The sequence below is a fragment of the Falco naumanni genome, chromosome 1, assembly GCF_017639655.2.
Source record: "Falco naumanni isolate bFalNau1 chromosome 1, bFalNau1.pat, whole genome shotgun sequence".
NCBI lineage: Eukaryota > Metazoa > Chordata > Aves > Falconiformes > Falconidae > Falco > Falco naumanni.
In genome coordinates this window covers 105,824,385-105,852,290 of record NC_054054.1, presented here as the reverse complement: position 1 = coordinate 105,852,290, position 27,906 = coordinate 105,824,385, and the positions used below count along the sequence as shown (strand labels likewise).

General features: G+C 51.2%; 2 protein-coding genes across 4 annotated transcripts; one reads left to right on the top strand and one right to left on the bottom strand.

The window, feature by feature from the left end:
• Positions 1–609: 609 nt before the first annotated feature.
• On the bottom strand, positions 610–8,580 carry RAD51D (RAD51 paralog D). 2 transcript variants are annotated; one of them, XM_040614677.1, is made up of 10 exons: positions 8,374–8,580; positions 7,088–7,149; positions 6,812–6,930; positions 5,975–6,056; positions 5,721–5,855; positions 5,193–5,288; positions 4,916–5,006; positions 3,999–4,069; positions 2,915–3,082; positions 610–2,231 (listed from the first exon to the last, which is right to left on the bottom strand). In XM_040614677.1, exons 1-10 carry the CDS (start codon positions 8,453–8,455, stop codon positions 2,148–2,150), a joined length of 990 nt encoding a protein of 329 aa, XP_040470611.1. In that variant the 5' UTR covers positions 8,456–8,580; the 3' UTR covers positions 610–2,147. The 2 variants fall into 2 exon arrangements, with proteins under 2 accessions (XP_040470611.1, XP_040470603.1); XM_040614669.1 differs by lacking the exon at positions 8,374–8,580 and adding an exon at positions 7,239–8,152.
• A 4,012-nt stretch (positions 8,581–12,592) lies between these two features.
• On the top strand, positions 12,593–27,684 carry UNC45B (unc-45 myosin chaperone B). Of its 2 annotated transcripts, XM_040614632.1 has the most exons (21): positions 12,593–12,691; positions 12,816–12,985; positions 13,778–13,814; positions 14,146–14,321; positions 14,881–14,970; positions 15,447–15,614; positions 16,744–16,912; positions 17,165–17,335; positions 18,157–18,328; positions 18,671–18,971; positions 19,365–19,459; positions 20,130–20,271; positions 20,714–20,854; positions 21,048–21,175; positions 21,641–21,707; positions 22,079–22,192; positions 22,314–22,429; positions 22,797–22,914; positions 23,030–23,185; positions 24,063–26,789; positions 27,201–27,684. In XM_040614632.1, exons 2-20 carry the CDS (start codon positions 12,824–12,826, stop codon positions 24,327–24,329), a joined length of 2,790 nt encoding a protein of 929 aa, XP_040470566.1. In that variant the 5' UTR covers positions 12,593–12,691; positions 12,816–12,823; the 3' UTR covers positions 24,330–26,789; positions 27,201–27,684. The 2 variants fall into 2 exon arrangements, with proteins under 2 accessions (XP_040470566.1, XP_040470559.1); XM_040614625.1 differs by having other exon boundaries at positions 12,629–12,985.
• Positions 27,685–27,906: the final 222 nt, after the last annotated feature.

Here is a 27,906-nt window from a genome sequence, read left to right as displayed (position 1 = left end):
AGCACAGCCCACAAGTCCATCACCTTTCCCCAGTCTCTTCCCATCTGGCTGGCACTGTCCCGGTTGAATCACTGTCCCGTGACTGCAAACCCGGTGACTAAGCGCAAGAGCAGTTTCTTTTGTCATTTCCCAGGTACCACAGCAAAGATGCACGCTAGGCGCGTGGCTGGTGGCACACTGAGGCTGGTGGCACACTGAGGCTGGTGCAGGGTTCGAAGTGGGCAGTTCCCCTTCTCCTCCTGCTAGTTTAAGGGAAGGAGACAGCAAGAAAGCCCCCTTGGTTCAAATATAACCAAAGAGGTCTCTGGGTGGCTCTTCCCCTGCTCCACACTCCCCCTTGAGAGCTTTGCTTCCCCTACAGAACCTCAGGGAAAGAGATAAAATAGTAGCCTGCGGTTTTGGTTGGAATTTGTGTGTAGCAGCTCTTGGTTCACAGCTTCAAGAGCCATAACAAACTACATTTCCTGCTGTAAGGATCAGCCCCACCAGCGCAGGTCTCCAGCAGACAGGAAAACCATCCTACTCCTCACCCCAGCCAGCCAGGCTGCAATCCCTGGGGCCAATCCTCCCCTCCCAAGCTTGGAAAACCCAGAAATACAAATAAATACACAACTTTAAAATACATTTATTTATACTGAAAACTGTTTCATGGTACAACTCACATTGCTTTGGCATGTTCCCCTGCCTCGGGCAGGACCTGCTGGGAGCACAGCCTTTCCCACAGCCATGCACACAGGGCTGCGGTGGCTGGGTGGCCACGATGGAGGAGGTGGGACCCCCCCCCTGTAAATCACAGCCCTGGGAGCATCAAGAGCTCTCTTTCCCAGGAAGCACGGCTCTGACAGATGTGCAAAATAAAAATCTGTGTTGAGACCTGGCCACTGCCTCTTGGGAAACCAAAACATGCCTTCACATACCCCTTTTCACTGCTTCCTACAGCTGCTTCGCTTCCCTACAGCAGCTATTTGCTCAGGAATAGAGGGCTGTACAGTGTTATGACTACTCTAGAGAAATTAGCACTCAAATTCTGACTGCATCAGACTCCTCTTGGCCCAGCACAGCCTTAGAAGGCTCCAGGAGCTGTACTGATGTATTACTAGTCTAACAAGCACACCCTGATGAGTCCCAGGCCCCACAATCTGCATCCACAGCCTTGGAAGTGCAAGCCATAGCTCAGCTCACCCGCCAGGGAGGGTTCTTATTAAGCAGAGGATGAGGGTGTCTACAACACCTGGGATCAAGAGGAGAGGCAATGCTCCACCCCAGCCTCCCACCTCCTCCCTGGCACTGCACAAGCACCCAGGAGGTTGCCCAGAGCAGGCAAGAGCAGCTGGAAAGCGTTGGAGCAAGAGGAGATTATTTTAAACTTCACCACATGCAATTAAGCAGGTCCTTGAGCATCAGACAGGGCCAGCTGATGTCAGTCAGGCTCACCCACCCCAGCTGATCCAGATCATAACCTTCATCAGTTAACAGCAATTCTTTACACAGCACAGCAGTGCCCCAGAAATACCAGCAGCTCCCTGCAGAGCCTGGTGTTACCCTGGGGACAAGGTCAGGTCAAGCATCTGATTATGTCCCAGCTCATCAACAGCCTGTCCCACCCCAGTCCTGCTAGGGACTAAACCTCAAAATTTGAATTAACAGCAGTCACCATTAATTGAATTCCAGCTCTCAACAACCACAGCAGTGTACATCATCTTTTTTTTTTAATTTTATTTCTGAACCAAGACTACTGTGGGCTGCCCAAGGACGAGCAGAGCTCTAGGACCAGAGGGCAGCGCGTTATGGGGGGGAACAAAAACACCACAATGAGTCATAGGTTTGTGCAGGGACACGCCAGCTGGTCCCAAGCCAACACCTTAGGACAGGGCAGGCTCTGCTGTTGCAGACAAGCCTGCAGCAGAGGACAGAACCTGGTTATCATGCTGCCCACACAGCCCAGCCACTGTAGGCAGCATCTGCTGAGGCAAGATCTCCAGGGAACCCCATGCTCATTTTCTCCCTAGTGCAGAACAACAAAAGCTTCTTCATGTTGGTCCTTCCTGGGGCTGCAGGACTCTCAGTCAGTCTGTAAAACTGTATAGCGTGATTGCCAGCTTTTTTTGCAGCTCTCTTGGACCTTGGTATCTGCTTTTCCACCCATATCAGAGCCCCTGTGTGGGTGTCACAGGGCTCAGCTCCTGCACATCACCATTTCCAATATCCAGCTCCACCTGTATCCCCATCGGCTGCAAGGAGAAACAGAGAGGAGCTAAACCTCACACTGCAGGGACTCTGCATCACTCCATCACCTGCCCCAGAGCCAAAATTCCCCAATTACATCCCCTTGAGGATTTCTTTCTGCTGGTGCTCTCATTTTAACTAGGTCTGCTGAACACAGAGATACAAATTGAGAATGCAATTTAGTAAAGAAAGAACATTTTGCTCCGAGATTTCCCCAGACACACTATTATTTAGCACATCCAGCATACATTTTGCTGCCCAGCACACCACCACTTCCAAACCTATTGGATCAGGCAGCAGAGCAGGCTCAGAGCCAGGAGGCTCAGGCAACATAGGCAGGATTCAAGCCAAAGTCACCTCTGCAGGTGTCAAAGCCATTTCCACAGGACTCTCACTGCCCACACGCCATCAGGAGAGCGAGACAAGCACGAGGAACACCATGACCTGGATTGGAAGTGGTGCCGCTCATTTAACATGCCCATAAATACAAGCTCAGGCTGTTGGGAACAGATGTTCCTCCCTTCCACAGCACACAACCAGGCTGCATTGGCTCCTCTCCCATTGCCAAGGGTCACTCAGCAAGGTCTGATCCTGCCCTACCCCCAGCAGAAGCCTCCCTCTGCTCCAAAGCCCGCTCCAGGTCACAGAGATGTTCCTCCATTACCAGGGTCTCTCCAAGCAGCCTCACCTGCCGGGGTGACTTTGCCAAGGAAGCCAAGCGCTGCGTGGTGGCTTTCTCCTGGGTGGCTTCTTTGTTCTCCAGCAGCACCCGGGTGCTGGGCACAAAACTCCAGGAGCGGCCAAGGGCTGGCTTCAGTTGACTGGTGCTGCTGTCCCTTGTCACCTGGTTAGTCACCTGCAGCACAAACAGGCTTATCAGCACATGGGAACAGCAGTGCCACTCCGTGCAATGAAATACCGGAGATCACCAGGAGATAATGGCCCATAGCTACTTTATGAAATTTTGTCTCCATCCTGAGCCCTCCTTTTGGCACACCCATGCCATCCCTTCCAAACATAGCCCATGCAACTGTCCCAGGCACATACTCAGGTAGGAGTTCACTCCTATCTGCAGGCTGCAGTGACTCCTGGTACTGAAGCCACCTGCAAAGTTCAACTGGGAGGCTCCAAGTGTTCTCCCAGGCTCCCTGTGCCTGTCACTTTATCACTAATCAAAGGGCAGGACTGCCTCGATGCCTCCCCGTGCCAGGTTCAGCAGACCACCATTTTCTCTCGTGGCCTTCCCAGTTCAAACACATTAATTGTGGTCCCAGGAACCTGTCTGGGTGCATTGAAGCAAATGTAATTGCTTGGCCAAGAGCTGGGGAAGGCTAGAGCAGGGCCCCTTCCAGTCCCCAGCTCATTTGGGATGATGCAATCCCCTGCAGTTCCTCCAAGGTAACTGAGCAAGAGGTTACTTAGTAAGCTGGCCTGCCCCTTAAATGAATGGTGTTATATCAAAAATAAATACAAACAACCTTTCAATCTGTCTGTACTTAACTCTACCTTGCTCAATCAAGTGGATGCCTTGTTGGTAGAGGACAGCAATAAAAGCAGGCAGCAAATCAGCCCTGTTCTTGCTCCACACTTGCTGGAGCAAGACATCTGTGGGCTGCAGAGAAGCAGAGTCGGGGACCAGAGCGCCATGGGATACAGGCCTCTTGCTCATGCTTAGCTGGGAGTGGGGTCCCCCCTCCCAGGGGCTCCCCCAAAGCCTTGCCAGGGCCATGGCACATGCCAGGACATGAAGGACAAGGCACAGCAGCACTCACCACAACAGCAAGGCTGAACTCCCTGGCCAGAGTCTTCAGCTCCCTAGCCAGCTGCATCATGATGGCCAAACCTGGAGAAGGACAAAGCATTCGGATGCTTCGGCATCAACTCCCAAAGTACATCCTGGAGGCAGGTGACATCTAGGTTTGCACAAGCACTGGATTTAGTCCCAGTGCTGGTGTTCCTGAACACCTTTCAACACATTTCCATTCCCAGCACGCAAATGTACCCATTGTACCAGCACGCTCCATCCAGCCAAATGGATGTGGCATGGACAGACCAATCCCCAAGTTGCCCCATCCCTTCCTTTCCCATCTTAAAAGGCAAAAAACCCCTACAAAAGCACCAGTAGCTTCAGACAAAGCTAGTCAGGTTGATTTAACAGGTACAGAACCCATCCCTCCAGCTCACAGCTTCATTTCCTACAGCCCATGACTGCGAGGGGACCTGTGATAGCACTGGCTGCTACCCATGCATGCAAGACCCTCTGGAAGGTGTCTGAGGGGCCTCCTTGACATCTCAGCCAGCCGAAAGCCCCTCACTCCTGGTTTATGGTCCTTTCTGGCAGCATGAGCCTCAGGGGAGCTTTGCAAACTGTGCCAGCGACCACAATGTATCTGTGACACTGTGAGCAGAGGTTTTCATCTGTGGGCAAACAGGCCAGTGCCTCCTCTGTCCCCTGGCCAGGTTTCAGACCATTGGCATGAGCTGGCACAGCCCCCGCCAGGTTGAATGTTTGCTAATAGCACTGCCAGCAGATTCCCCTTTTATTCAGCCGTGAAGGAAAAGCTGGGAGCAGTCGCACCCACATCTGTCCTGCCCCAGCTCCAGGCACAGCACACGTGGGAGGAAAATGCTCTTCAGGACGAGCAGAGAGGTCTGCAACCTCATTGCACATCCTAACGAAGTAGCTCACCCTCTGACTGCTTGCCGCCCAGCAGTGGGTAAATCACAGATGAGACAGAGTCGATCACCACGACCTTGACAGGTCCCATGGAGCTCACGACCTGAAAGAAGGAGGCACCCTGTGCAATGCAGAGTAACGAATCCAGCAGTTCTGGAGGTCGTGAGCTGCACAGAGGCGCAAATATCCTCAGGACAGGGTGATACAGCGTCACTCGTCAGGCACACAAGCCCTTCTGCCCTCCCTGCAGCTCTGGGGAAGGGAGAAAAGCCCGGACCCTCACTCCTACCTGCTGGGAGAGGTGATCCCGCAGCTCCTGCAAGGCACTCAGCACTTCATAGATGTCAAACACACGGACTACCTGGATCCGCTGCAGAGCCTCCAGCTGCAGCACAAAGTGGCATCACCAACAGCCTCGACCCCTCCAGGACTTGTTATATTCCCCCTGCCCCAGCTGCTTCCAGCTCTTTGCATTTATACCATGCCATGGTCCCTTATCTCTTCCACATCTGCCTCTACCCCACAAACACTGTTGTCCCCATTGCACTGACAGAAAAATCAACATGGATTGAGCTCAGGGAGTGGAAGTGACCAACTACAATAAGCCCTCCTCTTCTTCCCAAGAAAAAAACCCAAAGTGCAGTGTCTGCCCCTGAGCACAGCATCCACCGGCCCATGGGAGGAAAAGGCTGGACCCCAAAAAGCCCACAGGGACCAAGGCAGAGCTGGACAGACAACCCATCTCTGGGGGCTGCCTGCAGGCAAGAGCCAAGGCAGCGTTAGTGCACATGCAGGGACCAGCTTCAGGGGAACCTGCCTGCTCTTCCTCATCCTCTGTCTGGGCTCGAAGCATCTGGTAGACACGGGAGGCGGTGAATCCCCCCGTGGAGTCGAGAAACAGGACATGTTGCTTGAGGCCAAGAGATACACTGACCGAAATGCCCAGGCACACCTGGAGAGGCAGGGAACTGGTGTCAGCCAGCCCTCCCAGGTCCCTCTGCTTCATGTGCCTGAAAGCATCATCTCCATCCTACCTGTCCTGTCCCCTCCCCTCTCCTCTGTCTCACTCACCTGCGTCTTCCCACTGCCAGGTGCTCCCATGAGCTCCGTCACTTCCCCTGTGTACAGCCCAGAGTCCAGCAGCTGGTCCAGGCTACAGGTTAAACACATGGTGGGATTATCAACACCCCTTCAGCCAGAATGACAGGGGCATCAGGAAGCGTCAGTTCCCAGGTATTTATCCCTACAGTCCCCTTCCCAAATGCAGACAAGTGCCTCAGGCTCTGCTCCTTCCTTCCCATCTTCCCTCTCTGCATCATGGGGGCTACAAGAGGACGGTCCTGAGCTGCAGAAGAGCTGTGGTCCTGGGAGCAAGGCCTGAATACCCAGGGTTTCTCTGCGTAGTCACTGTAATAGCCCAGCGAGCAGACAGCAGAAAAGAAGAAACAAGGACAAGCAATGGACTAACTCATTTCCATGCCTGATATAGACAGTTTGCACCATCATCACTCAATAGTCCTCCCAGATCCACAACCCTCATCTCTGCAGCCCTCCAGGGAAAGGTTGAAGGCAGCACATTGTCTAGTCTAGAAGCGAGACACACCACCACTTCCCAAAGGGTGTGCAGGCTCTCGCAAGGACAGCGGCAACGTCAGTGTCATTCCCTCAAGGGACACAGACCAGCTGGCTCTGCAGCCACAGGACATGAAGAATAATCACCTCTTGCTCACAAAAAGGCAGAGCCAGGCTGGAAGTTTTTAAAACAGCTGCTGGGGATGGTTTGGACACCACTGAGCCTGCTCAGGGCACCAGCACATTGAAATTCAAAGCCTGTGCTGGGCAACCATGGTCTTTCGCAGTAAGCCCAACCCCGGGCAGACCTGCTGGCTCGCCAGATGATGCACCCACCTTGGGCTCCCAGTGGGCAGGATGGCCGTGGAGCTCTTGAGCTCCTCGTAGAGGTCTGCTCCATTGGCGGGGAAGGCAGAGAACTGGGCCAGAAGCACACGTCTCACTGCAACCAGCACCTGGTGGGCAGAGAAATGTCTGTTAACAGGACTGAGAAAGTCCAGAGCCATCAACGTCTGCTGCAGAAGGTCCCCCCAGGCACACCCAACTGAGCTGTGAGCCAAACAGCTCTGAGCTCCCCAGGTAACATAGCAGGACTCAGGAGCTGCCCTTTACCTTGTAAGACAGGGAACACTTCTGGGCAATGTCCTCGAGGTCTGATGACACAAAGTCTACCACTGCAAATAACACGAGGGACAAGAAGTTCGAAGCCAAAGCTGGACAGACCCCGAGCACCAAAGAGATGACCAGCTTAGACAAAACCTGCCTGCACCAACAGGCAAAACGTCTGTGTCCTCTGCCGACACTTCAAGTGGGCAAGCAGGATGCCTGACCGAATGGAGCACTGGAGTTTTTCCTCTGAGATGGCCCTGCCGCCCGTTGCAAAACAAATAATTTCTTGCAAAACAGATCAGGGAGAGAAGCTGGTAAAAATTCTCTGTTTTGCTCAAGAGCTGCCCAGTGCTGTTTGATAGCTGGGGTGAGCTAAGAGAGTCCCCTCCTGACTGACCCCAGGTGCCAGCCCTGGCCATGCCAGGGAGTGCTAAAGCCACAGGAATGAGAAGAACTAGTGGCCCCATCTCTGCTCCCAGGAACCACTCTCAAGATTAATTTCTTCAGATAGATGTGTATGTTATTGGCTGGGGGGGGGGGGCGGGGAAAGAGGCTAAAAAGCAATTCCTATAGGGAAAAACAAGGATTACAACATCCGTGGCTCCAGCATCCACAGGATCCATTTAGCAAGAATAAAATGGGGTTTTTCTCAGCTCTAATCCAGCTTCCCAGAGCAAGTAAAGAATCTACCTGAAGTGTTTGCCTTCCCCTCTAAGAGCAGGAGGTGCCCAGGGTGCAGTGTGCCGGGGGGCTGGGCATTTTTCAGAGGGAAAAAATGCACAAACCCTCCCCAAATACCTTTTTAAAAGCTGTAATTGCTTGGCCTTCAGAGAGTCTCTGTAGAGACCCCTACCACATCCTGACACTCTCCTGCTCCTACAGAGAAGCCCTGACCACCCAGGGGTACCCAGTATCCACCCAGGGGTACCCAGGGGACACCCAGCGGGGAGCCCACGGGAGGGGTATCGTGCCACCCCCCTGCCAGGGGGTGGGATGATGCGGGCAAAGAGGCTGGAGCTGCAACCGCCTAGGCTGACAGTGCCCAAAGCATGCATGGAGCCAGCCTGCGCCCCCCGCCCTGCGCCCCCCCCGGGGCTCTAAGACCCCCCTCGCCCCTGGGCAGCTCCAGGGCCGCAAGCCAAAGCCAAGAGGCAGGGGATGCTCTCCAGGGGATGCCCCACAGCCCACCCACGCCGTGGCAGCCGGCCCTGCAGGGGACCAGGGCACGATGCCACCCCCGAGGCGCAAGGGCTGCCCCCCGCGCCCCCCCGGCCCCTCCGCCCCGTTACCCGTCCGAATGCCGCTGGCCCGGAGGAGCCCGATCATCTCCTCGGTGAGACCGGGGCAGAGCCCAGCCCGTAGGACCACCATGTCCTGCCCCCCTCGGCCGGGATGAGAGCGGGGACCTGCGGAGGAGATGGGATATCCCCTCAGTGCCGCTGTCCCGCCAGGGCCGCCCCCGCCCCCCCGGGGGGGCACACGCTGAGGAGATGCCACCCGGGCTGGGGCTGAGATGGGCGCCGACGGCGAGCGCTGCCCCTCGCCAGGGAGCCCCCGGGGCGGCCCAGCAGACGTGCCCAAGCCCCCTCCGCGGGCTCCCCACGCCGTCCCTTGCGCCCCAAAAGTCCCTCCCCCTATCCCGCCCCCCCCCCCCGGCCCGCTCCCCTTCCCGCTTCCTGCGCGCGGCGGAAGGGCCGGGCGGGGCGCGGGGCTGCGCCCCCCGGGCCGGGGCAGCGCGGGGGGCACGGGCCTTCGAGACAGCAGCGAATTGATCTTTACGTGCATGTAAAGCAATGGAACAGCAAGTGAAATAAATCATAAGTGACACAATACAGCAAGAACAGAACGAGATGGGCGATGCACCTAATTGCTGCTACTCGTGGCAGACCATAGTAGTTAAGAAAGGTACATCACCGCCTGCCTTAAGTCATCACCTCCCCTTAATACGTCATCACCACCTGCCTTAATAAGTCATCGCCTCCCCTTAATACATCCTCGCCGCCTGCCTTAATATCTCATCACTTTCCCATAATACCTCACCACCATACAGCCCCGCAGGCGCTAGGAGCCCCGGCTGCATGGGGGGCTTGGAGGACCTTTCCCAGCAGTCAGGAGGTCCTGTGCAGCGTGTCCGCTCCTAGGTGAGGTCTCCCCAAAGACAGTCTAGCTTTGATACTGTTGAATAAAGAAGCCCACCCGATTTCAAATGTGGGGACATCTGGTTTCACTCAGATCCTACTGCAGCCTGGCAGGGCTTGGGGGGAAACCAGGGAAGCCCTCCCTATCTGCTGGATTTTCACACCAGTTTGCAAACAAGGCCACATACCTGGTTTCATAGCCTTGACCACCTGCCTCTAAGCCAGGAAGGATGCACTATACCTTGGCTAACGACTACATTCTGTCTAAGGTACATATTTCAATAATGATCATACATATTTTGCTAATGATTAGATGCATACACAAACATAAATATGTATATATAACATTTTGTTGGCAGGTTCATTGAGAGTGCAGCTTTGGATCAGGACCTGTTGCTCAGGCCTCAGTATTTCTCCCCCACCTTGTGCCCAGCAAGGGGCTGTGCCCCCATTCCCTGCCCTGCTCCCCACACTGGGCCCAGCCATGGTCCCCAGTGGAGCTCCCAGTCCTGCCTGATGGGAAGCACGAGCAGTCTCCACCCAGTAGTGCCCTCCACAGCCTCAGCAAACAAAAAAAACTCTCTGGCTGCTAACACCCAAGGGTGCTTCTGGAAGGGCATGCAGTCAGCTGGGGGTTTGCAGCCCTACCCTGGGGTAGCTCCCAGAAGGACCAGAGCCTGCTCAGGAGCTGCAACAAAGCAAAGGTGAATAAAAGTTCTATAGCAGCCCCCACCAGCTGACCATTAATTAGCACAGGTGCCAGCAATGCCAGGGCTCCAGGCTCTGTAAATAACAGAACCAGAGCCCAAATTGAGTAAGTTTGGTGGTGTTGCTGCTGGGGAGATTCAAACAAGCTAGTTGAAAAATGGAGCTAGGTTGGCATGGTAGTAGATAGAGGGGAGGCTATTCCCATCTTCTCTTGCAGAGTTCTTTGTATTTCTAAGTCAGGTTTGTTTATCTTTTTTTAAAAGCACAGTTTGTGTTTGGGGTGGCTGGGTAGACCTGTGGTCCCCTGCAGAGCTGGTGAGGTCTGAGTACCTGCTAGAACAGCTGATGATGTGAATAGAGGAAAAATACTCTAATTATAATTTCTGCTGTTATTCTAGAGTTGAAACCAAGCTTTATGCAAACACTAACTGCCCTAAAGTTGTGTTAGGGGTTTGGAGGCATCTCTACCCCAAAGAGAAGGTCTCTAATGCTCTGTTGGAGAAAAGCTCAAGCCCTGGGTGCTGAGCACAGTTATCTCTGCAACCCTGCTGTTGCTCTAGAGATGCTGGAGCCTGTCCTGGGATTTTCTGGCAGGAAATTTCCCCATGGACCTTGCCAGTTCCCTGCATTAGGAGGTGGCTTGCAGCCACAAGGTAAGGTGGAATCCCAGGACTGGGTTTAGTGAAACTCATCTGCTTCTGCTTGCTGTTGGGGTGGCGTGGTGGGAAATGAAGATGCATGGGGGGGTTCTCTGCCCCCCTGTAGCCGGGGAGAGCTGTGGCCCTGCAAATGTCTTGCTGCAGCAACCCGGGGGCTGTCCTCCCTGGGACTTGAATTTCTCTAGGAAAAGGGTTTTTTATGCTTTCTCAGCCGAGGCCTGAAGAGGGCCCCCCGCACTCGCTGCTGAGGCTGCCTGCCCTGCCAGCCCCCCCACCCGGGGCTCTCGGGGTGCATTAACACACCTGCTCCAGCTGCGGGGGCGCAGGCACAAGGCAGCTCCCGGGGTCCTGGGCGGCTGCTGTCCCTGCTCTGCCATGCAGCCCCCTGTACCCTGCCCAAAAACGCAGGCCAAGGGGAGCGCAGGGTGCTCTTAGCTTTGCCTTGAGCATTAGCAGCATCAGACACAATTTTATTTTATAACTTAATTTCCTTGAAGTACCTGCAGTGCTGACGCTTGTGAAAATGGAAGTTTTTGTTCTGGATAACTTGAGGAAGGCTGTGCTATGGACAGACACCATGCGTGCTGAACAAGCAAGCTGACCCTTTCCCTATAGCTAAAGCAATGCGGGAAGGGGTTTCTGGTGGGTTAGTTTGTGTGAGTCCAAGAAAAGCCGCTGTGCTGAGTCTGTCCAAGGCAGAGATGGCCTCTGGCACCCTCCGCAGATGTGGTCCTCGTGCCTTGGGCCTACCCTCAAGCAGGTAAAGTTGCCGGAGCACCTGCGACTGTTGTGTGGGTGATGTGCTGTGAAGGGACCTTCAAATTGCTCTGCGATCACCTCCTGCCCGGACACCAAGGACCAGGCAGTGCTGTCAGTGCAGGACGAATAAACAGGAGACTGACCAGGGCAGTCTGGTGCCAATTCTTGCTGCATAAGATCCATAAGCCACAACAGAGATCACCAGTGCTAAAGATTGCTGATATTTTTTCTTGGCAGTGTCTCAGTGTGGAAGTGTGCTATGGCTCAGTTTTGCAGTGTAAGCCTCGTTGGAGCAACTGAGCTGATGCCCATGCACTCCTCTGTCATTGCCCCATTCCCACCGCCAGTTCCCCCATTGCTTTATAGCTGGGATGCTCGTGGGTACGCTCGGGAAGGCACAGCCTGCATTTTGGGGAGATAAATTGCAAAGCAGAATTCCTGATTGTGACCCCTGAGAAATGGGGGTTTGAAAGGCTCAGCTCTTTTGGAGCTTAGTGCTGCTGTGTCTGCTGGCGTTCTTCAAATTGAGTCCCAAGACACTCCTCACAGCAGTGGTCTGGTATGCCCTGGGCATAGCTGTTGGTCTGTGGCTGCCAAGTGAGTGGAGGTGGCAGTGCCAGACGTGAGAGCCCACCCCGCTGAAAATCCCACCCAAAGGCCCTGCAAGGATAAGGTGGTGCTGGGTGCAAGTTTGCTTTCTGTCCCAGTGTGTTCTGGAAGGTGCTGGGTACTGCTGCAGCTGCTGGCATGGGGCTGCTTGTCCCTGAGGCTCAGCTGTCTCGGGCTTCCCAAAATAGAATGGGAAAAGGGGTCTGAGTACTGCGACGGGGGTCAGCTATCTCAGCCATGGGCTTTTTTTGGCGTAAAACCCCCCCGTTCCTGCTCCCCACACCCTGGGCAGCCCTGTAGGTAGGGGGAAGCTGGGATTTACCCCAGCAGGCAGGCAAGGATCCCCTTTTGCTGCAGGGAGGTGCTGCCCACTTGCATGCAGGTACCCCCCACCCTGAGCTGGGCTGGCTGCCCGGGGCCCTGGCTCAGAGCCCTCCCCAGGCACTATATAGCACGAGGAGGGGGACAGGCTGTGGTGACAGGTGATGCTGACAGGCAGCAGGAGCTGCCAGGTCTTGCCCAAACTTGGAGCGGGAGGCGAGCTCTTTCCTGAGCCTCACAGACTCTCCGTGGCACTGACGGACTCCTCTAATATTTTTTTTTTTTTTGGTTGTTATTGTTTTTCTCCCTTTCATTAACTGACTCCTAAGGATCTATAGCTGTGGGAAAAGCTTCTGAAAAGCCACAGCCTTGAGGAGAGATTTAGGTCTTCGTTTTCAAAACTCTTCAGCCTGGTAAGCTGCTTTCATTAATGTGTGTGTCAGTCTCATGGCAAAACTCAGCTTAGTGGAGTAGGCAGGTGACCCTGGTGACACAGGCCATTGAAAATGCGACACAAACTGATGTTTTTCCTTAAAGCTCTCCAAATGGAGGATCCCGTCCAGCTGAAAGAGGAGGGCAATAAATATTTTCAGGCCAATGACTACGAGAAAGCTGTTCAAAGCTACACTCAAGCCATAAAGCTCAACAAGGACAAGGCGCTGCAGGCGGTGCTGTACAGGAACAGGGCAGCATGTTTCCTTAAAAAGGTGAGGAAAGCTCCTGGCTGGCCTGGGCAGTGCTCAAGGGGAGAAAGAGCAGGGAGGCAGCCAAGGGTGCTCACCAGCTGTGGATTGCATGGTTTGTCCATGTATTGAATGGGGTGTTTGTGAATTGGTCTGAAATTATTTGTTCTGGGCTTGTCCTGGAGCTGTAATGCTGCTTCCCTGCTTCAGTCCTGATGGGGCCACGGTTCAGCTCAGAGATAGTCCCAATTAATCACTTTGAAGTAAAAGCTTTCGGCAGCCAGCCTGCTCCATGATCGCAGGGGAGCTCTGTAAGCCACGGGTTGGGACGCAGAGGCATTGCTCTTGCTGTCTGTCCCAGCGCAAGAGAAGCAGGCACAGATACTTATCAAAATAAAAAGTTATTGGTATCTGTACCAAAATTGCCTCAGCTCCCTGCAGTCAGCTTGTAGCAACCTGCTGTGGGATTTTAGCAGATTGTTTGCGTGTTCCTGAATTTTCACTAATCCAGAAGTGACACCAACCCAGAACAAGCTGCATATAGGCTGCTGTGAGCAACCCCTCTTCCTTCACTGCCCACTATCTGCCACTGCAGCAGCACATGTTGTCTTACCTGCATCACTGACCTTTTTCCTCTTCCCTTCCATCAGGGATGAAAAGGTACCTAAGCCCCCATCTTTACTTTTGTAGGCTGCTGCTGGCTTGGCTGGGGTGTCCTGTTAGGAAGTGGGAACAGGGAGGTGACAATGTGCATCAGCAAGGGGGACATGCTCTGCTATCCCACTGCTAACAAGTCTCTCCTTTCTGGTTTAACAGGAGGAATATGCCAAGGCAGCCTCGGACGCATCTAGAGGTAAGGAGGGGGCTGTTTTGGGAACGAGCTGTGTTTCTGGCTATGCTTGCTCCAGCCTGCTCTCACATCTGCTTTTGAGGCACTGTGGTGTTATTTCCTGATGTCCACTAACACCCATGTGAGGCCACAAGGGAATTAATGGAGGGTGTTCAAAAGATGATGTACCAATTTGGTGTGTCAGTGCAATCGGTGCTTATCAGGTACGGATACACTCATGATGTTAATAACTATGTCTCAGGGAGCTGTAGTCACTGTAAAGCAAATCACAGTTTACACAGGAAATTTCCAAGATGCAAACTCTGATGCCTTGTGTTTTGGGTCACTTTCCCAGCTATTGACATCAACACTTCGGATATCAAAGCCTTGTACCGGCGCAGCCAAGCTCTGGAAAAATTGGGGAAATTGGACCAAGCGTTCAAAGATGTTCAGAAATGTGCCACCATGGAACCCCGCAACAAAAACTTCCAGGAGACCCTGAGGCGGCTAGGGGCAGACATCCAGGAGAAGGTAAATGCTGGAGGGACCAGCCCTGGGTTCACAGACCAGGTGTGGGAAGTCCTTGCTCTGGGTTGTGCTGAGGGATTGTTGGCCGTACTGGAAACTTATAGCAATGTAGGGGGATAAAAAGGCTCCGTTAAGTGGAAGTTCATACTTGATGCACGTAAATCTGAGGATTGGATTGAACAGTTAAATTAAAAAGTGTGGCAGCTCGCTTCTGAGGCTGGCCCGGTCCTGAGTGTCTTTTGGTAAAGTCCTGGCAAGGAACTGGAGCAGCTTTGGGCTGGGTCTGTCAGTTGCCATGTTGACTTATCTTCACATTGTAAAGGTAACTGTCCTTGCATGAATATGTACTGTGAGATCTCAGAAATAATGGTTTAGGCTTGGTTCTGCCTGTGACCTGTCTGAGATGGGTAATCGATGCTGATCGCCAAGAAGCGATGCCTATTTTGATATTTAGCTGAGATTTTCTGTGATTTGAGGGTCTGTGGTGTCCTTGAAGTAATAAAGGAAAACTGTTCCTTGATTTTTCTCCCTTCAATGCTCCATGCACTCTCTGTTGGCACAGCTGCGCATTCAGTTCTCCACGGACTTGCGGGTGCAAAAGATGTTTGAAATCCTGCTGGATGAGAACAGTGAGAAAGAAAAGCGAGAAAAGGTGAGGAAACTGTCTTGGACTTGACAAAATTGCTGTGTAATGTCAGAGGCTGCACCGAGGAGCTGTGTTCCCTTCCCCACCTCCCCCGGATGGGGGGTGAGGTGAGGGGCTGAGAGATGGACTGCACTCGGAGAGACAACCAAGAGGGGAAATGTCCCAAGGAGGCATTGCCCCTGTGCTGAGGGAAGGTGGACCAACCTTCCAAAATACCAAAGGTGGGATCAGACTGCATTTCTGCTCAGGCCCATCTCTGCCACCTTCCCCATGTTTCCCTCCAAGCAGTGACCCACTTCTGGGCAGAGCAGAGCCGATCCCCAGATCCAGCTGGAGAAACTGTCTGGTGGTGTTTGAGCTGGTCTCCTGAATCTGCCAGGGGATGGCCACCCCCCAGCTCCCCCCGGGACATCCCAGAGGTGTTCTGGAGGCTGCTAGTGGGGCTGTGCCACTGACCTCTGCTTCTTCTGCCTCCCACCCAGGCTGCAAACAACCTCATAGTCCTGGGGCGGGAGGAAGCAGGTGCCGAGAGGATTTTCCAGAACAACGGGGTCAGCTTGCTGCTACAGCTGATAGAAACCAAAAATCCTGAGCTGATCCTGGCAGCTGTGAGGACACTTTCGGGAATGTGCACAGGACATAAGGCTCGGGTAAGCAACAGGGTACTCGGGACCTTCACTGCTGTGGCTCTGCACCTGGGGGAGTGGAAAATGGCAATAGTTCATGATGCTTGTGAGCAGTGGGGAAAAATTAAATCCTACAAATAAAATTTTAAATTTGGGGGGGGGAAAAAGTACAAATAAGCAAGTGGGGTTAACACTCTTGAAAATGCCCCTGTTACTGTGCTCCTGATCTCTGGGGTCAAAGCTGGTCGTGTTCCCTACAGTACCTTCACATGTGCTGGTGAAGTAAAACTTGTGATGAGTTGTTGCCACATGAGTTGTGGTGAGCACAGCTGGGTCAAATCCATGTCCTTCATCACAGGTTTCAGAAAAACCACAAAAAATTAACTTTGGGAAGGTTTTGTCCAAGGCTTAGATGAAGGAAAGCAGGGAGGATCTACAGGGAAGTTAAGATTCCTGGGAAGAGTCCTAAGGCAACTCCCAGGGGTCTGAGCCAGCTAATGTCTTACTTTACACCAAACTAGTTTTCATATAGTGTAAAACAGCTCATAAGAAGCCATGTCTGTGTATCATGACCGGAAGCAGGAGATGGACATGTGCAAAATGAATATGCATATCAGTGTAATGGCTCAAAGGAGTGGGGGGAACTGCAACACAATGAAAATCAAATCTACTGCATAAAAATCCAGTACAGTGGAGACCTATTTTCTTTTTCTGTTGTCATACGCAAAATGGCTGCTCTGCGAGCCCTGCTAGGTCAGCGTGTTTCTGAACATGCCTCCCCTGAATTACTGATGTGCTGCCATGCACGGGACAGGCTGTGTGGTAACGCTGGGTTTGCTCACAGCCAGGACGGGCTTCTTGCACCAAACAGGCTCTTTGCTAACATGCTTGCAGGAAAGCCTCTTCCAAACCCAGATGTGCTCTTCTCAGCAATCCTTGTTGGAAACAGTCTGTTGCGTTGCTGGCAACTCTAGATGTTAGGAGTTGTTGTGTTATCAATGAAAATAAGGATGAAAAGCAAAACTGCCTTGTACTGACTCAGGATTCGCCCAGGAAAACAGTTTCTTTGTACAAGCTGAGCCTGACCTTCCTCAGGCGCAGGCAGAAACGGCCTTTGCTAACGGCTGCCTTGCTCTCTTCTTTCTGGGGCCAGGCCACCGCCATTCTCCACTACCTGGGCATTGACAACATTTGTATGTGGATGTCAGTAGACAATGAAGAAATCTCCCTGGCTGTCTGCAACCTCCTGCAGACCATCACTGACTGCTTGCTGGGCCAGGGGAAAGAGGAGCATCACGGGAAGGAGGAGGCTGTAGTGCTAGGTAAGGTCCTTCGGTCTTGCTGGAGGAGAATCGGGATGAGCAGGGAGGACTCTGCTCCTTGTTCATTGGTGAAGTGGGGACTTCACCTTCAGCTGTCCAGGATGACAACCTGCACACAGCTCTTACCCTCGTGGTGTTAATTGAAATACCTATGTTCCAGCCATGCAATGGCTTTGAATGTTTTTCACTGTGTTTACTTGCTTTTGAAGGTGATTTCTTGTAACTGCCTGCCACTGTCTTGCTTCTGTGTAGATACCAAGAAAGATGTGAGGATGATCACAATGCGTTTGCTGGATATGCTGGTCAGTAAGCAAGTATCTGGGCAAGGGCGAGACCGAGCTCTTAACCTCCTCAACAAGAATATACCGAGGAAGGACCCGAATGACCAAGACAACAGCCGAACCATCTTTGTCATAGACAATGGTGAGTCCTTCCCCTCCACCCTGTTCTGGTCTGGGAGCTGTGGAGCTGTGTACTCTTGCCTGAATGCCCGTAGAACTGGTCCTTTCTATAACATAAATTCTCTCTGGCTTTTTTTTGGTGCATACAAGCCTGGAGTGAAGTTAGACTTATTAGCAGAAACAGTATTAAGATTAAGAGAAAACCCCCTGTGTATAAGAACAAGGACTTTCCAGTTTCTAAAGGACAGACTTAACTTCTCTGGTTAGTTTATTCCAGTGTGTTTGCTAATGCTGGGAGGATTTGGCTTGGAGAAATTGTCTAGCTTAGTGGCAGATGAGCACCTGCTGAGCCTGCTGGATCCTTAAACTGGTCCCTTCTAAAACTGGAAGGGGGTGAGGAATTTGTAGAGTGTGTTTTTATACTAATTCCAATGCGTATGTGTGTTACCATTTTGGTGGAAATTATTTAATAACACTTTAGCAACAGAAAGTTTAAGACATCCATAATCACTCAGAAGTTGCTGACTTTTCCTCAGTCAGAGCCTCCAGCCTTGGAGTTCAGTAGGTTTAATGCCTCCTGACAAAAATAACTGATCCAGCCAGGGACCAAATGCACAGTTTTGCTTCTCTGAGAGCTGGATAAAAGCCTGACGCTGCAAACTCACCAGCAGAAGCTCCTCACCATTAAATATCTGAGTGTCGTCTTTGTTTAAAGCTTATGTGATTAGGCTGCAAAGTAATTGAAAACCTTGCAAGCTGGCTATTTCACTGCAAGAAATCAACAAATGGTATCTTGAGTTTTGTACAGACCCTCTGCCCTCTGTATTGCTCCATTGTTTCCAGGCTTAAAAAAGATACTGAAAGTGGTGGGCCAGATTCCTGAGATGCCTGACTGCCTGCCGCTGACAGAGAACACCCAGCTGACTGCCTCTGTCCTCCTAAATAAACTCTATGATGACCTGCGCTGCGACCCAGAGCGTGACAACTACCGGGTGATCTGCGAGGAGTACATCAAGTGAGTCAGGGCTGGCTTAGTGGGGCTGAGCTGGCCCAGAGGCACAGGAGCAGGAGGTCCTAAGGATGAGATCAGGCACTTGCAATCCACTTAGAGGCCAAATTGAGGCCCTGGGAGATAATGAGTTGCTTGAGATCCTGCTGGGATCCTCAGGTTTTACCCCTATCTGCTGGGTCACAGCCTTTGCAGGAATTTGGGCTCAGCTGTGTCCCAGATAACTACATATTTCAGTAGTGGAGCTCAGTTTCCAGTCTGAGGGAGGATGTTCCCTGCCCAAGGGAATGAGAACTGTAAGCAACTACTTACATAACTACAACATGCTACTCCCTCTGTTCCATGCAGGAGCAAAGTTGACCCACAGAACATGGATAAAACACTCCATGCCATCCAGATGGTGTCTGGAATTCTGCAAGGGCCCTTTGACTTAGGCAACAAGCTGCTTGGCATGAAGGGAGTCATGGAGATGATGGTTGCCCTGTGTGGTTCCGAGAGGGAGATTGACCAGCTGGTGGCTGTGGAAGCCCTTATCCATGCCTCCACCAAGCTGAGCCGGGCCTCCTTCATCATCTCCAATGGGGTGACGCTCCTGAAGGAGATCTACAAGAAGACCAAGAATGAGAAGATCAAAATCCGAGCCCTGGTGGTAAGGAAGGCAGTCCTTGTCTCTATTGCCCACCACAGCCACCAGCTTAACCCCAGGCTTGGGACAGAGGGAGGTCCTGGGAACATGGTGGGCTCACTCACCTCGGCTGGGGAATGGTTTATGGTGCTTTCCCCCACAAGGAAGAGGGACATGGCAGACTAGGACAGTACATGGATTATCAGTACCTTTTGAAGGCAAAACTGGTTAATCTTCCATTAAAGACACCCAGCAAGAGCACAAAACCTCACCTTGCTGTGCTTCAAGCTGAACATCTACTGGGTATTACCCTCTTTGTTAGAACTGACTTCAACATTTAGGTATGGGATTAGGCTGTTTTAGGGCAGCAATACTAAAGTATTAATGAACCTGGTGTATCCTCTACATCCTCCTCAGGGTCTCTGCAAGCTGGGCTCGGCGGGAGGTACAGATTATGGACTGCGGCAGTTTGCTGAGGGGTCCACGGAGAAGTTAGCCAAACAGTGCCGAAAGTGAGTGATTTTACTTTTTTTCTTCTGTTGTTCTATACTTTGCAAAATACAATATGTACCTTTCTCAAGAGATCCTGCCCACACATTGCCTTCATTTACTGTTGCTGCCTGACAGCTGACAGTGTCCCCAGAGCCATTGCACCGGGCCCTGGAGCTCTTCTGTGCCTAAAGCAACCATATGTTCCTCCTGCCTCAATATCCAAATAAGCCTTCTTCCCTCGCTGCTCATGTGAGACACCAGACATGGTGCCTCCCTCTTTGCCAGAACTGGTACAGCCTTATCAAGCGCATCTACAATACGTGCAAGTAACTTTTGAAGGTGAATTTACCAGCTGGACTAGCGAAGGAGATGGGATGAAGTTAGGAAGTGACTGAATGGGTGATCATTGTCCTGGGTAGAAGGGCATCACTTGTTTCATGTGATGGTGAAGGCAGAGCAGTGCTGAGTAGCTGTCCCGGTCTGTCTTCCCCTGCAGCATTTAGATCCCTCAAGCTGGGCCATGGGAGGAAAGTCATGTCTTAAGCGAAGCATCCACGGTCTTTAGGAACTGCAGCAGAACCTGAGGATGTGTTTGGGCCTGAAACAGTCTCAATATCTGTTTTTCCTCTCTCTTAGAGAAATTACTCCTGGCTCCCAAGATAGAAATGTGGATGTTTTTCTCTCTTCTAGATGGTTGTGCAACACCAGCATTGATGCCCGCACCAGGAAATGGGCTGTGGAAGGGCTGGCGTATCTAACCCTCGATGCAGATGTGAAAGATGACTTTGTTGAAGATGAGCCAGCCCTGCAAGCTATGTTTGAATTAGCCAAGGTCTATCTCCTTACTTTGTTCCCTTATTCCTCTGGTAGCATCAAGTGCTCCCAGCTCTCCAGCCCAACACTGTTTCCTCAGGCAGGAGGAGCTGTGACCCCAACCCCTCACTTCTAGTTTAGCAAAATTTCAGTTTTGCCGGTGCCATGGAGACACCTCAAGGTTGTTATCATCTTGCTCTTCTCCCAAGGCTGAAGAAGGTTGCTCTTACCTTTACTATCAGCAATTGCATGAAAACCAAAGGCATCAAGGTGTTGTAGCATCTGATGATGTCAGCCAGTCTGATCGTAAACTTTTGTTTTTCCCTGCCCTGGGCTGTAAAGCTGGGGATAACCCTAAGAACACTTCAGCTAGTGCAGACCACCACGATGGCAGTCCTAAGGAGCCTGCTTCCCTGCTGTGTCATCCTCACCCTCATATAAGCTTTTATTTTTCTGTGCAGGCAAGTGACAAGACTATCTTGTATTCTGTGGCTTCTGCACTGGTGAACTGTACCAACAGCTATGATACCAAGGAGCTGGTCCCAGAGCTGGTGCAACTGGCAAAATTCTCCAAGCAGCACGTGCCTGAGGAGCATCCAAAGGTAGGCTGTCCATGGCTGGGGAGCTGGGAGGAGATGCTCACATCTGAAGACTTTCTTTAGTGCATTCGTTGTCACAGACCTCAGCTCTCCTGTCTCCAAGGATGAAATGGCTTTGCTGTCCCACCAGGCTCAGCTGTAGTGAGCAGGGTGACAGCTGTCAAGGGGCTAATCCCTTTCTAATGTCCCCCCTCAGGACAAGAAGGATTTTGTGGTGAAGCGGGTGAAGCGGTTGCTGAAAGCCGGTGTAGTCTCTGCCTTGGCCTGCATGGTGAAGGCGGACAGTGCCATCCTGACGGACCAGAGCAAGGAGCTCATCGCCAGGTGTTTCCATTGCAGTTGTGGGAGCTGGGAGTGCTGGCCAGCCCCTGTGCCACTGAGATGGGTGCCTGGGCTGGCCCCCTGCTTTGTGGGGTGATGCATTCCCCCTGTGGAGGAGGGATGAAAGGGAGATGGAGAAAAGATTTAAACCCAAAGTTTCTTTCTTAAGCAATGTCATAAAAATCCATGTTCTGACCTTGAAACTAGCTTACAGGGCTGCCTTGCCAGGACACATTTCAAATTTATAGTCCTCTACTGGGTTTGGCTGGAATAGACTTCATCTTACAGGTCTGGAAACTTCTTGCTGTGCCATTAGTTTCTTCCTCTGAGAGTGCCATGGGCACTGGGTTAAACATCTGTAATTTACCTGGTGGATCAGGCAGCCCTGCAAAACCTTAGTTCCATGAGGGATGCTGGCTATTGCTTTCCCACGTGGCTGTTTCACTAAGTGATGCTGTGCTTCCGCAGGGTGTTTCTTGCCTTGTGTGAAGACCCCAAGGACCGTGGGACCATTGTTGCTCAAGGTGGTGGAAAGGTGATTACTTTTATGTTTGCAGCCCAACCTGACGGGCAGTTAACGTCTGCTGGGAGCCTGCAATGTGTCTGCAGTGAGGGAAGGTGACAGAAAAGCATGAGCTGCCTTGGTAGCCCCTGGGGCCCACACTGATACTCCAGTGCTGTCTCTGCAACCCCCCAAAGAGGAGACAACCTTGGAACAACTGTGTGTGAGCTACAAGCTCTGGCGTAGTGCCTACTTGAGAATAAAAGCAAAGCATCACTGTGGGCTACAGTCCAGACCCATTTCTTCAACAGACACATCCTTAGGATATTTTTAACTTATTTTAGTATATTAAGGCAATCCTGTAAATCTCCTCAGAAGCACTGAATGCTTTCCTGTGTTACTAGGCCCTGATACCTCTGGCTGTGGAAGGCACAGAAGTTGGCAAGATAAAGGCTTCTCATGCTCTGGCAAAAATTGCTGCTATCTCCAATCCAGACATAGCATTCCCAGGGGAGAGGGTAAGCTTGGAAAAAAAAAAACAACAAACAAAACAAACCAACCCAAACATAATTCCTTTAGCAAATGAAAATTGCCAGGATCTGAGAGCTGGGAAAGCGGTGACATGCCTTCTCTTTTTAGGTATATGAGGTGGTGAGACCCCTCGTCAGCCTGCTGAACACGGAGAGAGATGGCCTCCAGAATTACGAAGCTCTGTTAGGTCTCACTAACTTTTCAGGAAGAAGTGATAAACTTCGGTGAGTTTAACTGCTTTTTGACCTTCTTTCTTCCCCAGAAGTGGATGTGAATTTCAGTTCAACACTTTTCTAGTGGGACTATGGAGACTGGTCAGTTTGAGCAATGTTTGGCAGAGCTACAAAAGATCTCAGAACTAAAAGATTAATAAGATAGCTAGGAAGAGAAGAGTGGCACATTTTCTTCTAGAAAGAGGAAAGATGCGAACCTAATCTACATTAGATAGGGAATGAACCAGATGTCCACAGCACTGGAGTTCATGACACTGATTTGTTTCAAGTCCTTCCCTGTCTGCAGTTAATATTGCGTCTGTTGGTTATTGCTTGTCCCATGACATGTCCCATTTTAATTGACTGCTCTTCCACACAGGATGAAGATAGTCAAAGAGAGGGCTCTGCCAGATATTGAAAACTATATGTTTGAGAATCATGACCAAATACGACAGGCAGCCACAGAGTGCATGTGCAACCTGGTGGTCAACAAGGAGGTAACTCACTGGGCATCTCAAACTTGAGTGCATGTGCCGGTTCACGAGCCCCTGGGATGAGGTGTTCCTCAATGTGTTATCTCTGGGTATCATGGAGGGGTTTGGTTTTTTTTAGGTTCAAGAGCGGTTTGTGGCTGATGGAAATGACCGGCTGAAGTTGGTAGTGTTACTGTGTGGTGAGGATGATGAGAAACTCCAGGTTGCGGCATCAGGAGCCCTGGCCATGCTTACAGCAGCACAAAAAAAACTCTGCTCCAAGATGACTGAAGTGGTAAGACCATAAGTCTGATTATGTAGACGTACCCTTGAAGGGACGTGGCTCCATCATGAAAATGCCTCTCAAAAGGAAGATGTAGTCTACCAGTTTGATAGTGAGGAAATCTATGAAGTTGAGACCTGGGTGTGCACGCCTCTAGCCTGTCCCTGCACAAAGTAAACTAGACTTCATCTCAGAGCTGAAACATTTCTGCATGGCCATTCCTCAAGCTAAGTCCAGGATGCTAACTGTCAAGCAAGGTTAGGAATGCAGAATATTATTCTATAGGCCCCTAAAGCTTTTGAGAAATGACCTGAAATACAAACCTTGTTTCACTCAGAAGTGAGAAGGGCTTGATAGATACCTACCGAGCTTTACAGACCCCAAACCACCTCCGTTTCCTGCACAGATCTGTAGGTCCTGAGGAGGGAGACCCTGCATAACTGAGTATCTGTGAAGAGCTGTGGTTGAGAACTCATGAAACCTGTTGTGTTGGACACTGGGGCTTGTTAGAATAAAAATGATTCCTCCAGCCAAAGGAGGGGCTCAGCAAGATCAACTGGGGGAGTGGGTGGTCTGTTTTTGGTCATGTCAGCTGCGTCAACACTCTGAGCATATTCTTTGCACAGAGATTATTATAAAGCAGCCTAAACATGAAAGTTGTTTCATGTGGTGCTAGTGCCATGAAAGCTTCTGACTTCAGTGTAAAAAAAAAAGTTTCAAAATTTGGAGTCAAGTTTCCTTAGTTAAAGACTCAAATAGCCATACATGACAGGAGCACTGAAGACGTGAGTCCCTGCACTTCCTTTTGCTGAGAAATGCCATGCCAAACTCATGTTTTTGGTTGAAGTATTCTTCAGATCAACATTAATGATCTTTTTCTCCCTTGAAGACCACCCAGTGGCTTGAAATCCTGCAGAGGCTCTGCTTGCATGATAACATGGAAGTACAGCACCGAGGGCTGGTCATCGCTTTCAACTTAATCAGTGCTGACAAAGAGCTAGCGATGAAGATGGTGAAGACTGAGCTCCTGGAGATCCTGACATATGTCGGCAAGCAAGAAGATGACCCCAAGAAGCAGCACATCATTAATGTAGCACGTGATTGCCTCACAAAGTGCATGGATTATGGGCTGATCAAACCTCTCTCTCGGGCATGAGGAAATGAAAAGCACCAAAAAAAGGCTGAATGTGGGGAAAAAATGCTACCAAGAAATGTGGAAAAGTGAGAGCTATGAGGAAAATCTAGTGCCGTTGTCAAGGCATGGAATAGTTTAGGGACAACTTTGGAGGACCAGAAACTCTATAAGGAAAGGGGGGGATGATAGCCTGGGAAATTTGGAAAGTGTCCATCTGAGTAATCCCCAGATGGCATAAACCCTTTCTCAACCCTCATTCAGCTGATAATGCTGAAAGCTTCAAGGCCCAGTTGTAAAAGAGTCCATTGTGTTGGAAATGTGCCAGGGGCTGTTGGAAGGGAACTTGACTGAGCTGAAATCTGTGGATTTCACCAGCAACAGTGGAACAGGAAGGGTTAAATGCCTTCTATTCTGTAGTCAGAAAACAGGTTGGGATTTAGCTGTGTGCTTCTTAATTTTCGTTCATTTATGGTATTTTTAAACAGCCTTAAGTGGTGTGCCAAAGTGTTAGGATGGTGGATGAGCTCTTAATAAATTTACTACTTTGTTCCATGTGGAATTCCTGTTCTGCTTTTATCAAGCAAATGGAGAATCAAAGGCAACTCCCACTGCCACCTTGCATCACATCCAGGAAGCTGGAGTAACCCGGGCTGAGTTTTCACCACTTACAAACTGTCCAGTGCTGCTGAAATGAACAGGCCAAGTCACCATGAAAGGCTCTACAAGGAGGTGGCACTCTAATGAGTTACCAAAGCACAGCATTTGGCTCGGTGGGGAGTGCTGAATATATTCGTTTATGGACCAAGCAGAATGAGAAGCAAACACAGGGTCATCACATTAGATTTTAGTATATAAATGTTTACATTCACGTATGGATTCTTTGTGTGCTATGGACAACACAAAAAATTACAGGCCCTTGCTTTAGACCCCAGGGGGGAAGAAAATCTAAGCATATATATATAATCTTACTCAGCAATTATTTAAATGTGAATTCAAGTGCATTAAAATATTTCTGATCATACAAAATGTCAGTGAGCCTCATGTGACAGGTGTGGCATGATTAAGTGTTGAGGTCTGGAGGTTATGGAAAGGAGCAGGGGGACAGTCTTTCCCTGTACCTTGATTATGGAGGTATCTGCTCAATAAAGTTGTCCATTTTTTTGAGGGGAGGCAAGAGAAATGGCATAGTGTGGAAAAAGAGCAAGCTAGCACTAGGCTGCAGAAACATGTTTGCAGGCCAGGAAGGAGACAAATATATTCTGTTTGTGGGCAGGATTACAGCTTCCTAAAAATACTTCTTAGCTTTTGATTCCAGACAGTGTAAAAGAAGCCTGCTGCTCAACCCCCTTGGCAGGAGCTGGTATAATACCCTCTTCCCTGCTTTGCCCCTTCTCCTTTCTCTTTGTCCCCCTTCAGACTGCATTCCAGTGTGCAGGGCTGCTTTTTAGTCATTACAAAGCAGCTTTTCCCAGCTGAATTTTTCACAGTTCCCACCACCAGTTACTGAAGACTTGCATATTTTTCTGCTGTGGGCTGTGCAGTCAGAATGAAATGCATGGGCGTGCGGGTGGATTAAAAAGCTTCCATTTCTTGAACTCTTGAGTTTCCCTATGTACTCACTATGCCAGTTGTCCGGCTTCGCCCCTCAGATGGGACCCTCCTCTTGGTCCTGCAGAGGAAAGCCTCCAGCAACGTCAGAAACCCCCTCCCCAGGAAAATCATGGGAAATACATCTCCCCAACAGGCTGGTGGGTTAATGCAGGCATTTCTTGCAAACTGTTGCCCATCAGGAGGAACCAAATTACTGCTTTAAAACGGCAGGATACAGCTACTCAGCTGGCCTTCAGAAAGCATTGTATTTTAACTTGTATATTAAATTATGATAATTCACTTTCCAAAGCACCTTCAGCTCAACTGTTGAAATATTTTTATTTCTCCTGAATATTTTTTTGGTCTTATTTCTTCCTTTTTTTTTCTTTTTCTTTTTTTTTCTCTCGTTTGTTTTCCCTTAAATTGTTTTCACGGTGATACCATGCTCATCCCACTGCCCCTTAGTCGTGCCGTCGGGCCACAATATGTAGCCGGGAGCGCCGGGCCCTCAGGACTTCGAGTTTTCGTGGCAGTGACTACCACCGCCCTCTGCCTCGGCCCAGCAAGTCCCGTCGCTGAGGGAACGAGAGAGAAACCGAAAGCCGCCGGGGAACGGCCGCGCACGGCTGGAACCGGGGCCGGACCTCCCTCCGCCTCAGATCGCCTCAGATCTCCTCAGGTCGCCTCAGGGCGGGAAGCGCTCGCACCGACCGGAGCGCCGCTAACGCGCCTTCCTATTGGCTCGCACGCCGCCTCCCTGGCAGTACCGCGCGCTGCCATTGGCTGTTGGCCACCGGAGGTGGGACAAAGGCGAGCGGCTCCTCCTCGGGGTGGCTGGGCCTGCGCGAGCGGGAGCGCGGTGGGATGGGAGCAAGCTGAGGGGCATGGGCGGTGGGGGGGGGGGGGCTGAGGGGACAGGGGTAGGGCAGCTGAGGGCTCGGGTGTGGGGGGGGAAGGGGGGCTGAGGGGGGTGAGTCCGACCGAGGTTTGGCGTCTGGGGCTGTAAGGGGTGTGTAGGTGGGCAGGATGGGGGGAGGCTACCTGGGGGTAGGGGGATGCAGGGGGCTGGGTTTAGGGCACGGGGGGCTGAGGGGGGGGTTGCGTGGGCAGGGGCAGAGGAACTGGGACTGACATGCTGCAAGGGGCCTTGGGGGAGAATGCAGGGAAGGAGATGAGAAATAGGGTGCAGCTGGGTGGCATGAGGGAAAGGTTGGATCAAAACAGGCCTCTGGACCCTTGGTGAGCCACTGGCTTCAGCAACATTTATAGGTACGACAGTTTTTTTCCTCTTGGTTTTGCCAGGCACTGCCCTGACCTTGGAATCCCAGCTCGTGACCCATCTTTCTTAGCTCCAGCTCTTCTATCGGGCATGCTGCCCTCCTCCTTGTTCCCCTGCTAAATGTGCTTCATCCTTTTATTATCTGTAACTGGAGGAGGTGATAAGGAGAAAAAAACCCAACCCTAAATTAGTGGATGAGCATTAACTTTAAACCAGCTCCTTTTATCTGTCGCATGCTTGCAGATCAGCCAGAGCTTTAATTAATGCCTATTCAGAGTCTCATGCCTTGTGGGGTGGCATTGTGTGTAGGCGTGTCAGGAGGAAAACAGGGGTTTGGCTGGCTTAGCTAATTGTGTCTGGGATGGGGACGTGGAGAGCTTTTGCCTGTGTTACTCTACCAACATGGCTTTGTCATGCACACAGCTGAACACACAAGCTCTGTGAAGAGACTACAGCCCTACTGATGGTGCGAAGTACCAGCTCCTCCGTGCTGCTGTGTGACAGAGGTGGGTATGGGAAGGCTGAAATAACAACTCGGGCCTCAGTTTTTCAGTCTTGTAACAGCCACTCCCATCTCACCTCCCGAGGGTCAGTGTTAGCTTACTGCAAACTGTCCTGTAGAAAGCCATGTGATCCTGAAAAGAATTAACCCAGAACCCAAGTGAATCTGTTTTGTTGGAGGTGGGGAAGGATATGTGTGTTTGTTTTTCCTCCTCCAGGAAAAAACCT